Source organism: Archocentrus centrarchus, chromosome 2 (assembly GCF_007364275.1).
Source record: "Archocentrus centrarchus isolate MPI-CPG fArcCen1 chromosome 2, fArcCen1, whole genome shotgun sequence".
Lineage (NCBI taxonomy): Eukaryota > Metazoa > Chordata > Actinopteri > Cichliformes > Cichlidae > Archocentrus > Archocentrus centrarchus.
In genome coordinates this window covers 27,521,506-27,536,421 of record NC_044347.1, presented here as the reverse complement: position 1 = coordinate 27,536,421, position 14,916 = coordinate 27,521,506, and the positions used below count along the sequence as shown (strand labels likewise).

At 41.1% G+C, this 14,916-nt stretch overlaps 1 protein-coding gene across 2 annotated transcripts in view; it reads left to right on the top strand.

Moving 5' to 3' along the window:
• The window catches only part of xirp2a (xin actin binding repeat containing 2a), a 66,952-nt gene that overhangs the window by 25,857 nt on the left and 26,179 nt on the right, over positions 1-14,916 (top strand). The window contains exon 2 of one of the 2 annotated variants that reach the window (XM_030744691.1): positions 4,010-4,124. In XM_030744691.1, the coding sequence (XP_030600551.1) occupies positions 4,010-4,124 (115 nt within the window). Of the gene's footprint in view, positions 1-4,009; positions 4,125-14,608; positions 14,754-14,916 lie in introns of those variants that run through there. The other variant, XM_030744698.1, reaches the window with a different exon arrangement.

Here is a 14,916-nt window from a genome sequence, read left to right as displayed (position 1 = left end):
AAGGTAATTAGAATGACTCTTTTTTCATCTACTGCTTTAAGACCAATGTCATGGTCTACACTGACATGCATTCATACTCATCGGTCCACTGGATTAAAACAGAGGTTTTATCTACCTGTTGCCGTGGTGAATCCTGAGGCCTGTGCTGCGAAGCAGGTTTCTGGCTCATCCAGGCCTTCGTGTTTTCCTGATGCGCTGCAGTAATAAATGTAGATTCTTAGATTATTATGCCTTTATTTTTTTTTTCTTTTGGCTGCAAACAATTTTACAATGGTTTCATTGTTCTGTAAGCATTAATATCCCAAAACAGAACGCCTACACTGTATTTGCAAACCTCATATCCATTTTGTGCATAGATTAAGCCTATGTTTGGATACTGTTTTCATATTTAATCATTACTCTCAAACCCTTAAACATCACTGAGTCTGCAGCTGAGAGAATTAAAAACTAAAACTGTGGAGGAGGAGGAGGTTATGCTCCGAGCTTGGTTTAAAATCAGCTGGAAACCTTTTCACTTTTTTTTTTTTTAACAGCATGGTTCAAATACAATATACAGTCTGGGAGCACATTTGGTGTGCTCAGCTTGTGAAGCTGTACCTTACTAAAACCAATGTGTTGCATGGTGACAGGAATGTGTGTGTATGAATTTGGTGATTTAGGAAATGCATAAAATGTTGTTCTGTTTTATTCTAATCTGCTAAATCTCTTATACACTGCTGGGATTGCAGCTACGCACTAGAACACACACCAAGAACACCCGTTCAGTCAGTCAAATTAATTTCCCTTCGATCTGTCGAGAAGTTTATGTAATTTCCACGTCTCCTTTATTAGACAGTGGGACAGTAATCGTAAACATTTAAATGTATCTAGTTTAAGGTGGCAGAGTTCTAATTTGCAGCATCACCTTAGTAATAACCAGCAGCACTGGGAGCACACTCAGCAATAAAAAGTTAACTGGAGTTAAAATGTTTGTTTTACTGCTTTGTGCGCTAAATCTCTAGATTGGTTTGCAGCATTCATCGCATGTCCTTTATAGATTTTCATTCACCATTTAATACCGTCTCTGATGTAGGTGGCAGAGGGATCATTTTCTGTGGAAGAAAAGTCATATGACCCATGAAATGCCCCTCTTAGATTAGGTTAGGCTCAACTCCTCCCCTTTCATGTGAACCCCAGGTTAACTTAATGAGTTGATAACCAGCTTTGTGTGACTGCTTATCCTGATTGTCAGTGTTAGAGTAGGTGAATCCAGATAACAGACTGGGTATTTTGAACTCGCTTCGTAGTATAGGGCCCTGGTATCGGAGCTCCAGTGGGTATAGTTTCAAAAACTATACTCAGAAAGCCCAAGAAACAAAAATAGAAACAAACAGGAAGCAAAGGTCAACAAAGTAATAAAAATAAAAACTAAGAGCATGAAATAACTGATAGCAGAAAAACTCAAAATAATCACAAAATCCAAGAATAATATTTATCAAGCATCACAAAAAACATCGCAAAAAAAAGAAAAGAAAAAACACAAAATCACAAATCCCTGGGACCGTGACAGATGTATATATGAGATGTAAGCAGCCATTGTATAGGCTTTGTATTCAGAAGCCTCAGTTTGAGCATTTTGGAGCCAAAAGTAACCATATTTGGATGACAAGCTCCATGTCAGTCTACTTGTCAATCAAAACAGTCACACCCCTAATTTTAAACCTTAACAAATCCAAACAGGGGAGCTAAAAAAAAAAGAAGAAAAAAGCAATCCCTTCCCCCACACAGTTGTTATAAAGGTGGAATTAGCTACAGAGACCATGTATGAGCTGCATTTTCCAATCTAGTTGCCACACAGTCTTAAATTACTTCAGCAAAAATGTGACAATGTAGATTTGATGCAGTTTGAGACACAGTAGCTACAGATTGGACCACATTAAAAGATACCACTCTGACACCTCTTACTGTAGAATTGTAAAATACATAAACAAATAAAATTATATAGATATTGACTATTAGCTGACAATGACAAGTGGTGGACATTTTTTTTTTACAACCACTGCTTTATTAAAAATAGCAATAAAATACTATGAAAACACCTCAATACACATAAAACTGTTTGTTTGCCAAATTCTACATAAAGTATCAAAAATAAAAATATGCAGGAAAAATGTTCCCTCTCAGTAATATTTGGATCAGAATTCCTGTTGCTGATGTTTAAGGTTCCGTTCGTTTTAAACACTTTATATTCTGTTTAATCTACACTATTGCATCATTTTCTATAAAATCATAGGTTTGTAGTGGCTGTCCTGTGAAAAGCACAACTTTAAATCAGCTTATAAATGTAGGTACTACTGAGCACAGCTCGTAACTGATCTCAGAGCAGCGAAAGCAGAGCCAGCGGCAGCTTCTCTAGCACGCCGGTCTCCCATCAAAGGCCAGACGTTTGTCTCCAACGTGCGTGCGCAAACGACCAGCTGCAGCTGCACCTTGACAAGCCCCAGCTATTGTTAAAGGGACACGGACACGCCCTTGAGAGCCGCCTACAAATTTCAGTGGCTCGGTTGTCGGGCTGCATTAATTCTGCTTCCAGAGACAATAGCCAACTGCAGCCGCAGTGATGTAAAGGATGGATGCAAAAAGGCATGAGAGGAGCTGTTTCAGATAAAAGGACAGAGAGAGAGGCGCTGCTTTACTTTAGTATGTTTTCATGCTCTCACCCGCTCACCATATGTATTCACAATTTACTTGAAGCATAACCCATCAGACTGCCAGCTAAAGAAAGGTGGATGTTTAATCGCTTATTCAGTGACATTCACTCCTGCAACCAGATGTAATGAACTCACACAAGCACACATTTGTCACACAGTGGCCTTTAAAACATCCGTACAGTTGCACAGTTAATCATCCAGTGAGCAAAATAACATTGTGTTGTAGATAACATACTCAGTTTAAAATTCAGCAGTCAAACCCAAAGCACTGGGGAGCTGCACTCTCTGATTTGAGCTTTATTTGATGTGAGTGCTACTTCAGCAAGGGAAGGACAGCAGCAGTGACAGAACGAGGGAGATTATGCTTGCATCCCTGTATTCCCTCGGTGTGTGTCTGTGTATGTGATACTGAAGGAAAAAATATGCAAATGACCATGCATGTCTTTGAGGGATTTGCTAAATGAGATTTTTGAGGACAATGTTTTGTCCTTTGCTGCATGTACTGAAATTATGGTTGACACCTTGAGCATATTGAAATGAGGATAAGCGAGACAGATACAGGTTTGCACGCGTGTGTGCGCTTCACGTGGTTTTTCCGTGTGTAGAGCAGAGAGTGTTTGTTGTCCCTCTGTGTTGACGCCTGGCTAGGTGCTGTCAAAAAAAGCGCTATGGGGGGATGCATTTGATTTGCAAATGAAAAATACACACCCGCACATTTGCAAAGAGAAGGACACACACACACACGCACGCACACACAGACACAGGTGTGCTTGTTCTCCATGGGAATGATTTGCAACTGAATAGGCATGTTGCAGTGGCTGGCTTCTAAGTTTTGACAAAATGCTTCCAGGGGAAAAACAAGCACAAGTACACCAAGGACCAGCTTTGTACCGCTCATCAACAGCAGCCTGTGAAAGCCCTTTTAGTTACAGTGAGAGTGGCTCTATTAAAATTCAGCCAAACGCTGTTTACACTAACTTTCCAGTCAATGCCTGCTGTTCACATTGTGTTCAAGATTGTGTCTCGTTATGCTCAGATATCTGTGTGTAGTTGTGCATATGTGTGTGGACATGTGCTGCATGTGCAGACCACACGTCAGTAACTTGGTCTCAGACTGTATCATTTTTCATAGTTGTGGTATCTATATAACCATGTGTGTGTGTGTGTGTGTGTGTGTGCGACAGGACGGGCACAGGCTGCATCGCTTGCCATGCCAGCTGGTTTTGATGACCCGTAGAGTCACCTCTCCATCGTGCTGTTGAAAAAAACACAGGTGTTTCCTCTGATAGCCCTCTGTCTCTCTCTCCCTGTCCGACCAGGAAGTCCCAACCATCCACGCCTCCCCAGCCAAAAGAGTTGCTGCACCCAGCAGCCTCGCTCAGTCTGACCTGCCACCAGATTGCGGAATGGCCTCACCTCAGGATGCCAGTGTTTGTGAGTATTTTCTTGTTTTTCATTTTTAACGCTTTAAATGTTTCGTTGCTTGTTTTTCCGAAAGCTTTGATGCAACACAAGATGTGTTATAACTCGTGATAGGAGGGCTAGCTCTGGAATTGCATCATGGTTACACGACTCTGTCATCCAAAGAACTGAGTCTGCAGGATGGTTAATGCAATGTTTTGTTCTATTTGTTCTATGAGATAAACATTTGGCAGAAAGCAGCTTTTGAAAACCAGATTGTTCATTTCCAGATAAGGCTGCCTCCTTGGCAGCTTTTTTAATGGGGAGCTTGTGGCTCACTAGATATGGTGCTTCCATTACTGTGATAGCAGTGGTATAGTGGGTATTCAATATTGCTTTCCACTGATAGCAGTGAACACACATGTGGAGTTTACTGTAAGATTTATGCCCCCACATTTTTTAAAGTGTTGCTTATGTGTTAATGCATGGAAATTCAAACACTTACAGCTTGGATTCTGCAGCACATTAAAAAAAAAATGCTCCACATGTAGGAAGTAAGCATTAGTTGGATGAGATTAACTTTAGCAGGAGGAGAGCAAAAATATTTACAGTGGTCTTTGATAAATTTACTGACTGCTTCTGTTGGTGCAGAAAAAACTATATTAAAACCTCCCTGAGAATGATCGTGTTTTTCAAAATGAAAAAATAATGATCCAGTGAGCCACATCATACAGGATGAACACGTTTGCTGAAGGAAGCTGTCGAGCGCCTCTCCTGTGGAACCAGCTCCCAGTTTGGGTTTTGTTGACAGACACCTTCTTCTCTCGTATAACACTCACAGTTAGGGCTGGATGGGCCTTAATTATCCTTCATTTATGCTGACATAGCACTACACAATTTGATGGCAGCTGCACATCACATAAAAGTTGTGATGGGGGCAACAAAAGGCTGGAAAAGTAAGTGGTGCTAAAAAGAAACAGCTGGAGGAGCATTTTGCTGTCCTTACTTTGAGTTTTTATGTTTTGGATTCTTGGATTTTTGTGGGGGTTTTATTAGTTTTGTGTTCTTGTTCTTCTACTTTCTTTATATTCAATTGCTTCCTTGTTTCAGTTTATCCCGCCTCCCCTGTGTTCCCTGTGTCTTGCTGTTAAGTGTCCATCTCTGTGTTAGCTGTTTTCGTGTTTTACTTTGGTAGTCTCTTGTCTCTTTTGCTTAGTTTTTAATTTAGCTTTCCCTGTCTTGTCATCAAGAATTAGTGTCCTGTTACTTTGATTTAGTTCAGGTGTATTTAATTCCCCAGCTGTCTCATTCCCCATCAGCTCTCATTGTGCATGTATACAAGCCCAGTCTGTCCTTTGTAAGAGCAACTGTTACCTGTAATATTGGCTTGTCTTCATTGGCTTACTGTTAAATCCAAAATTGAATCTAAAATCCTTCTCCTTACATAAAAGGTCTTGAATAATCAGGTCCCATCTTATCTTAAAGACCTCAAAGTACCGAATCACGCCAATAGAGCACTCTGCTCTCAGACTGCTGGCTTACTTGTGGTTTCTAGGCTATTTAAAAGTAGAATGGGAGGCAGAGCCTTCAGCTCCCAATTTGGATTCAGGAAACAGACACCCTCTTTACTTTTAAGATTAGGCTTAAACCTTTGTGATAAAGCTTATAGTTAGGGCTGGATCAGGTGACCCTGATCCCTGCCTTGGTTAAACTGTAATAGGCCTAGGCTCACTCTCACTCCAACCAGTTGGGGAGATGACTGCCCCTCAATGAGGGTATAAAATTGGTATAAAATATAGAGTATAACCTAACTCATTATTTTCTTATGTAAATATATTATTGTTCTGTATAAAAATTGCCATTGTTGCTTTCATTTCCAGTGCCGTGGTGCATCTTTGTGCTACACCACAGCAAGCTCAAAATGTGCAGAAGTAATTGTAGAGGATACAAATCTAAATTGATGGATGTGCTAACGGGCCTCGTGGTATCAAAGTCTATTCAAACTCATGCTTATAAACTCAGTCTCGCATGCTGACACTTAACATATTTACGCAGGCAGGCAGGCTGAGAGTCTCTCCATCTCCACCTGAGATCAATCAGGCTTGCGTGTCGCCCTGCACGTCTCTAAATGTCTTTGCCATGTCTAAAATTGGAGCTTGCTGACGATCCCCGACGTCCTGACTGATCGACAGCTTTAGTCTTGGCTGACAAGTTGACAGCAAAAACAGTGTGTAATCTGACAGATCAAATGACTGACAGTAGTGGTGAAGGGTATTGGTACTGGAGCTGCTCCATCCAAAGCCGCAATGTTTAAATAAAGCACGGCAACAGAGTAGCTGTGCTTTAAACGGATGCAAAGCTCACCTCTAAGTCCCCACACTGCTGCTCTTTCTAAACAAGCATCCTTGTTTACGTGTTGCCTCTCGTATTACATGACCGTGACACTGTTGCTGACTTTGTGGCACACAGAGTAGTGGAAGTTAAATTTGTTTTGTTTGTTTTTTTATTCTTATAATTATTCTATTATTTAAAAGTTTTGTGTGTACATATATATTTAAATAAATCTGTTGCTGATTAAACTTGTCAGACAGCCTGTGCCCGAGAGAAACATCTCAAAATGCTGCCAGTTGGAGGTAGATTTGACGGTAGACTGTTTTTGTTTTAATTAATCTCTCAGATTCACCTGCCAAATGATGATGGCTTCATATCATCCTGAAGGAAAAGCAAAGATTTTCTTCCTGTCAGTTTCCGATTTGATCACCTTTGTGGATATTGTGAGACACAAATTAGGCACAAATGGTGTTTGGTGATTGAAAATTGAGCTTTAACTATAATGTGTTTGGATGTGAGGTTGCATCATGTTTCATGAGTGCCTGTACAATTGCAGATTTGAAATACAGAGAAATGTGTGCAATGTTTTTTCTCAAAAAAAAAAACTCCAGTGGCATTTAAACCTGACAATTCTTAACCAGGCTGTGAACTGTTGTAATCCTTCACTCATGGTGAATATGCAACTTACCCAACATACCTTTTGACCAGGAAACTATAGTTTGAATTTTGTCTTTGGTCATTGTCAACGAATGCTTTTGCTTTCTGTTTATCTTTATTTTTACTTGCTCATTGGACAGATCAAGATACCAAAACTGCACAATTTAAAAAAAATAAAAAATAAATTAAATTCAGGGACCAGTTGGTGTCCCACTGGCAACCTCCTGTCACTAGAGAAAAATGTGTATCCCCGACCAGTTGAAGATTGCTGGCTATGCTGGGTGAAACCTCTCTGCACCTCTCTGTGACCTCACTGCCGGCAATCTGCCAGACAACAACTCAAAAGGAGGTCTTTGGTGGAGCAGTGTATGGCTCTTTGTGGCCACTCGCCAACTCACTGGGGAATACACATTATTCCCTGGTGACCGGTTGGTTTCCAGGGGTCATTAACTGGCCTCTAGGCCTGTGTGACTGGGACTTAACAGGATTTGGACCTGACTCTCTGAGTAATAGCTGTTCAAAAGCATGACTGCGTAAAAACAATTTCACGTCCTCCACATATGATTCCCTACTATTCACAATCTTGTTATCTTCTGAAAGTTTGAAAACCAGCCCCATACATGTCAAAGTAATACAAGTGTACAAAAAAAGGAGGTGTTCCGCAAGAGGAACAAATCCCGAAGGAAGAAAAATCAAGGGAAAAAATGTTTGATATCCCAACTGTATGTGCAACAAAGAGTGTTTGGTAAATAGTTTCACTTTACTAATCAATACCATGTAAAGTAGCATTTTTTTCACTAGTTTTCCATTTGACCTTTGATCTTTACTGGGAGCCTGAGGCCATACTTGGACCCTACAGAGGTTGCGCAGGTAGTCCAACTCCTCCACGATAGCACATCAATACACGCCATTGCCACAAGATTTGCTGTGTCTCCCACCACAGTCTCAAGAGCATGGAGGAGATGGGAGATAGGAGAGCTGGACAGGGCCGTAGAAGGTCCCATCAGCAGGACCGGCATCTTCTCCTTTGTGCAAGGAGGAAGATGAAGAGCACTGCCAGAGCTACAAAATGACCTGCAGCAGCCACTGATGTGAGTGTCTCTGACCAGACAATCAGAAACAGACTTCATGAGGGCGGCTGAGGGCCCAACGTCCTCTAGCAGGCCATGCGCTCACTGCCCGGCACCGTGGCATTTGCTGTAGAATACCAGAATTGACAAGTTCACAGGCACCCATAGAAGCACTTCATAGAGCAGGTTCACCCTGGCAACATGTGACACATGTTAAAGGGTCTGGAAAAGCCGTGGAGAATGTTATGCTGCTTGTAACATCATTCAGCATGACCACTTTGGTGGTCAGTCAGCGATGGTCTGGAGAGGTATATCCATGGAAGGACACTATACAGGCTAGACAGCTGCACCCTGACTGCCATTAGGTATCAGGATGAAAGCCTTGGACCCATTGTTGAACCCAAGACCCACTACATCACTACGCTGATGTAGTGGGTCTTGGGTTCCTCCTGGTGCATGACAATAGCCGGCATCATGTGGAGAGAGTATGGAAGGATTTCCTGGAAGATAAAGAAACTGATTCCTCACCTGGCCTAAATCTAGTAGAACACCTCTGGGACTTGAAGTTTTGGTCCATCCAGAGTCACCAGGTTGCATCTCAGACAGGAGGAGATCCCCCAGGACACAATCTATCATCACATTATCAGGCATGCATACAAGCATGTGGGGGCCATACCAAACTACTGAGTACCATTTTGAGTTGCTGAAATGAAACTTTGGCAACAGCCTAGTCTGCTGCATCATTATTTCACTTTGATTTTCAGGGTGTCTTTGAATTCAGCCCTCTGATCATTTTCATTTCCATCAAACGGCAGCATCCTTTCATTCCAAACATGTTACCTAGTCCATATTAGTAAAGATATCCAGAATGACTTTTTTTTTCCCCAATTGAGATCTGATGTGTTTTCAAAGTGTCCCTCTAATCTTTTGAGTAGTATGAATTAAACAAATAACAGGAGATAAATTAAAAGGTGGAGGATTCACCTTAAAGGTTCAGTCCTGAACGTTTAGTGACCAGCAATGATAATTTTTTTGTTGAGATCTTAAAAATGATGCACTAGGACCAGAACCTTTATCTTTGGAGTTTCTGGGGCCTCAGGAAGGCTTACCAGAGCCCAGCAACAATTTCTTCCTCACTGCCTCATCACAGAAAAAGCATGAATTCTTATAGCATAGCATGGTTGTTTTATGTTTCCCAAAATCTAACTCCATCTTGTATCATACCTCACACACAAAAGTTCCTGTTCTGTAATCTGAACTGATCCTATCTTGAGACCAGTGACTAAGGAGTGATGGTGGGGGGGGGGGACAGGGAAAGTCCCTACAAGCAGGAGCTGGAATGATCCAGAATGATCCAGAACAAATTTATAGCACTCATTAAATTAATGAGTAATTAAATTTGATAGGCAGTTAAGTACAAATTACTGTCAAGTTCATTTTTCATGTGCTGAAGCCCAACAGTTTTTGGTTTCAACAAGTTATAACTAGGTAATATCATCATACAGTGCCACTTACAACCTTTGCACATTTTTTCTTTCTTATCCCTGTCATGCAAATCTGTGCAGATGTCCAAACTGGGAGCTGTTTCCACAGAAGAGGGGCCTGAAAGCTGAAGGCTCTGGGGTGACGCGGTACTATGAGGTCCTTAAGATAAGATCAGTACTCTCGCTGCAGCATTTTGGATCAGCTGAAGGCTTTTCAGGGAGCTGTCAGGACAGTCTGATAGTAATGAATTACAATAGTCCAGCCTAGAAGTAATAAATGCATGAATTAGCTTTTCGGGATCACACAGGATGTTTCTAATTTTAGAAATATTGCACAAATGCAAAAAAGCAGTCCTACGTATTTGTTTAATATGCGCATTGAAGGACATATGCTGGTCAAAAATGACTCTAAGATTCCTCACAGGGTTACTGGAGGCCAAAGTAATGCCATCCAGAGTAAGTGTCTGGTTAGACACTGTGTTTCTAAGATTTGTAATAATAACTTCAAGGTGATGATACTGATTAGATTCAGTCACTGACATCTACGTTTCATACTGGTTTTATACTGTCTGGGGTTGAAAATCTACCATATGTCTTGTTAAAACCTGTTTATCTTGAATTCATTTGGCTAAACTCACAAAGAGCAGCAAATATCTGAGTAGCAGCACAGGTCAGCTGAATCTCCTGGAGCTCACAATATAAATTATTATGTGACTTGTTTCTAAGTAATGACTATGTAACCCCCGAGCATAATCAAATACGTGATCCATAGCGAGAATTTAGAAATTTATGGTCCAATAATGATGCTTTTATGTTTTCAAGCCAGTCCTGTAAGCAAATAGGATAGGAATGGTACACAAATGAGATTCAAAACTCAAATTTGTGTAGCTGGGCTTTCTGACCATTGTACTTCTAAAAGCAGGTTCATGGAATTCAAAGATTACAAGTTTTTTCCAGACTTGACATGTTTAACAACTTGATTTATGTCACTGAGCAGGAGGTGTCATAAAATGATAGCTTGTATCATGCTGGCATCTTGTATACTGCTCAAAAAATAAGAATACGTTGAAAATACACCAGATCTCAATGAGGAGAAAAAAAATCATACTGGATATTTATACTGATATGGACTGGATAAAGTGTTGGAAATGAAAGGATGCAACATCGTTCGATGGAAATGAAAATTTCAACATACAGAAGGCTGAATTCAAAGACTCGCCGGAAATCAAAGTGAAAAAATGATGTGGCTGCTTAGTCCATTTTGCTGAAATTCCACTGCGGCCAAACAAAATGTTACTCAGTAGTTTGTATGGCTCTCACATGCATTTATGCATGCCTGACAACATCAGAGCATGCTCCTAGTGAGACGGTGGATGGTGTCCTGGAGGATCTCTGGGGGTTAGCCTGTAGAGGTCTCTGCGAGCAGTGTAGTTTGAACCCTAAATGAAGGACACACTATACACAGATTTTAAGACAATTTCTAGCTTGATAACATTAAGTCACAAATAAGCTATGTTGTAAACCCCTAATGTAATATAGCACAGGAAACATGAATAGAATATTGGCTTTAGTTTCATGTTTATATGAGGGAGAAAATTTAATTACTTTGTCAGTTAAAAGACCAAGAGAAATACTTGAAGACGCAGTTTATCATTGCTGATATGACAAGACCTGACCTGTTTGTCAGACTGTTCCTTTTTTTGGCTGGTAATGAAATGTGACCTTATTCACTCAGTGAAAGCACCATCTTCCAACTCTGATGATCTGGAAATTAAATTGTTAGGGGTTGAGAACATCTTGACATTGTGCACTCCTTGTTTGCACTCCTTGAGTCATTAGCTTTGATGAACACAACTCTGATCAACCCAGATACACTATATAGGCTTCATTGGCTTCATCATTAAATTTCTTTAATTCATTAACATAATTTGCCAACAAAAATCATTCTGTGAGGGTTTTTTTCTTTTCTTCATTTAAAGCTCATTTGAATGCGGACATACTCTGGACTTTAGTTTGGGGATGTTCACAGGGCCCTTCATTAGGCAGTCTGCTCGAGTATGTTTATTTCCCACTTCAGGAACAGGAAATCCATGTGTAGTTGCAGTGGGATTATCAGCAGAGTGCAGCTTTCTCCAAAAGCCTAATAACAACACACTTTTCTCTAGTCAACGTGCTGCCAAACAACACCTCTTGGGGTGGGCTCCCAGAGAACACCTTGGGTTTCATATATGAGGTTAGTAAACATGAGGTCATGATCAGAGGCAGCAGTACAGAGAGAAAGGACATGGAACAAATACTGCAGCGCGGAATGAGGAGGATTCTCTTTAGAATTGTGAAGAAGGGTGCAGGTTGAAAAAGATTGCATGGAAGGCCCTGGGATGATCAGACCCAAACGGGAGGTCACTTGTTTAAAAGAGGAGCTCTTCCAATCCTTCGGGGCAACATATGTTCAAGAAAGAAGGAAAGGGATAAGGAAAGAGAGGACAGAAAGAAAGTGCCTTGACGGTTAAAGATTTCTTGTTCAGTCCTTTGGGCTTCTGCTCAGCAGGCGCTGCATTGAATACCCTCACATTGCATTAGTTGTAGTGCCTTTCTGTCCATTTGAGATGCTGTCTTTAAAAAAGGATCAAAGAAGTCTTGATGGCAGGCAGAGTGTACGAGAGGGGTTTTTAAAGGGAGCAAAGGTTTCGCCTGGAAATGCTCTCACAATTCAACTCAGCACAGAGTTTTAAATCTTTTGTCATATTGAAAACATTCAAAATTTGTGAGCAACGTTTAACCAAAGACGAGCTTTATGTCTAAGATGACATCAGGCTTCTAACAAACTAAAGTTAGTTTAGGATCTGCTCTTTGCTACCAAAACAGCCCTGACCCATAAAGGTATTTACTCCACTAGACTCCTGAACGTGTGCTGTGGTGTCTGCACCAAGATGTTAGCAGCCTGTCCTGTGAGGTGGGGTCTCTGTGAATTGTACGTGTTTGTCCAGCACATCCTACAGATGCTTGACTGGATTAAGAGCTGGGGAATTTGGAGGCTAAGTAAACACTTCAAACTCATTGCTGCGCTCCTCAAGCCATTCCTGGACCATTTTTACTTTGTTGTAGGATGCATTATCCTGGGAGGGGTGGGTCAACATGCTGTTCCAGTAAAGCCAGTGAAGAAGTATGGATTTTGATGGGTCTAGCTTGAACAGTATGCATCTTTGGTGCGAATTTGATTATCCTAGTTAAAGTTGTTCTCCAGGCCAACATTAAAGTTGTTATGAAACTTGAACTCTGACCTTTACAGTCGACGAGATTCAAACCTGTCCGAGTTTTTTAGCAGATGTTTCTATGGTATGAATCTGAACATCCTGGGTGAGATCGTTCAAGTTACGGCCAACATTAAAGTTTTTCTGGAGCAGATGCCGCTGCCGACGCCAGCACAAAGGCTGCGACAAGGCTGAGCTAAAAATGAAGCCAATGTGGAAGTGCCTTGAACCTGCATTCTATATGAAGGCCACCAGATGGCAATAGCTGTGGTTGCAGACAGCAATCTTTAACAGCTGTCTTGACCTCTGTAAACACTTTCTTCCTAAATTTATGAGCTCATTCACTCATTTTGGATCATACTGAATTAAGAATTAATTAAATCTCGTTAACATCGGGGATTTATCTTTTTTATCTGCTATGAAACTGCATGCTCATTGGCTAATGGTTTGTGTGCTGTTTCAATCAGACCTGATGCTACAGATCACATCTTTGTTTTTTTTTTTTTTTTGCCGAGCAAGCCAAGGGTGGAAATACTCATCTGAAGGTTTCCAATGGGTGATGTCACGGTAGCTTTATCCATTTTTTATGCTGTTTATGGACTGGAAGGAGGCAGAAATATGGAATTAAATTTATGCCAAGCTGTGCTTTGTTCAGAAATGCACCTGCCAGTAGCTCTAAAGCTTAAAGTTGACCTTTTAAGCTATTTCCCAGCTCTGTATTTCTATATTCGAACTCTTCTGATAATCCTTATTTATCATATACTGGTCTTCTGCACAACCCCTCACTTGAGGCACTCACTGTCTGAAACAAGCCAGGTTTTACCTCCCTGTCTCTGTCTCTCTGTAAGGGTAACCTCACTTTAAGGCAGTTTTCATCTGATTGGCTTCTCCCTGCTTACAAAAGGTTTGAATGGCAGGTGGGTGGGGCATCTGTGCTCACAGCTGCGTGCCCGTGTTGACCATATTAGGGATAACCAGTCTTTGAAATCATGTGCATGATGAAATGCTGTCTGAAACAAGGCATTTAGAGCAGTCTGAATCCTGACCTTTTGGCTCAAAGAGATTACTTGTACATGTACTGACCTCATTATTTAAAACTATGGCCATATTTTCTATGATCATTCACCCTGGTAACGGGTATATACCACAGAAAATAAGGAAAAGCATAAAAGTTTTACAATGACAGGACATGCAGTCAGTTTTTAAACCTTAGAAAAAGCTAGATTTGCTTTCAGCCTTTAAGCTAGGCTAGACTGAGATATTCCTGGGGCTTCTAGAAAAGTGTGTGCTCATTTTGATTGGTTAAACAACACCACTTTGTCCTTAGTTGTATGTATAGTGTCTATTGGGCAGTATGTATAAAATATATCTGTGTGTACTAAGTCATAAAATGCCATGATATTTAGCCTGCTAACAAGCAGTGATTCAAAATGCCAAGTGTCTCCCTGCTCTCTGCTGCGTAAATGAAGGGCCTACCAATAGTGAGTTTTTCAGCTCACTGGATGGGACGTCTGCCTCCATAAGTCTGCTGTGACATAAGGCTGAGAGCACGTTGAGTACCTTGATACTTGACTCTAAAAAAAGCCAGCCCACATCCACTTACCCCCTTCCCGAAGTCCGTCCTATTTTTTACGAAGGGGACCTTCTAAAATAAAATCAGCTGTCACTGGATGCCTGGGCCTCACTGAGCTGGGGAATGCACTGCTGGAGCTGGTCTCCAAGCTTCACTGTCTGTCTCTGCCCAGGATTTGCTTTCTGTGCTGGTTTAAGTCTGTGTAACTAAAACGGTTTGATTTTCTGGAAGTTCCAACGCCCCTTTCACTTCCATTGGATTCTATTGTTGTTTCACTTAAAAGCAACCTACAGAAGGTAAGCGATACATGAAGATATGTCAAGGCTGGCTCTTGTACCAACAAAAACCCACTGTCTGCACAGCAGCACAGCTCTTTGAAAGTGATTTTTCCACTGGAGCGCAAGTGGAAGGAGACAGATTGAAAATGCTAGATGGCATTTTAGCTGATAATGAAACAGT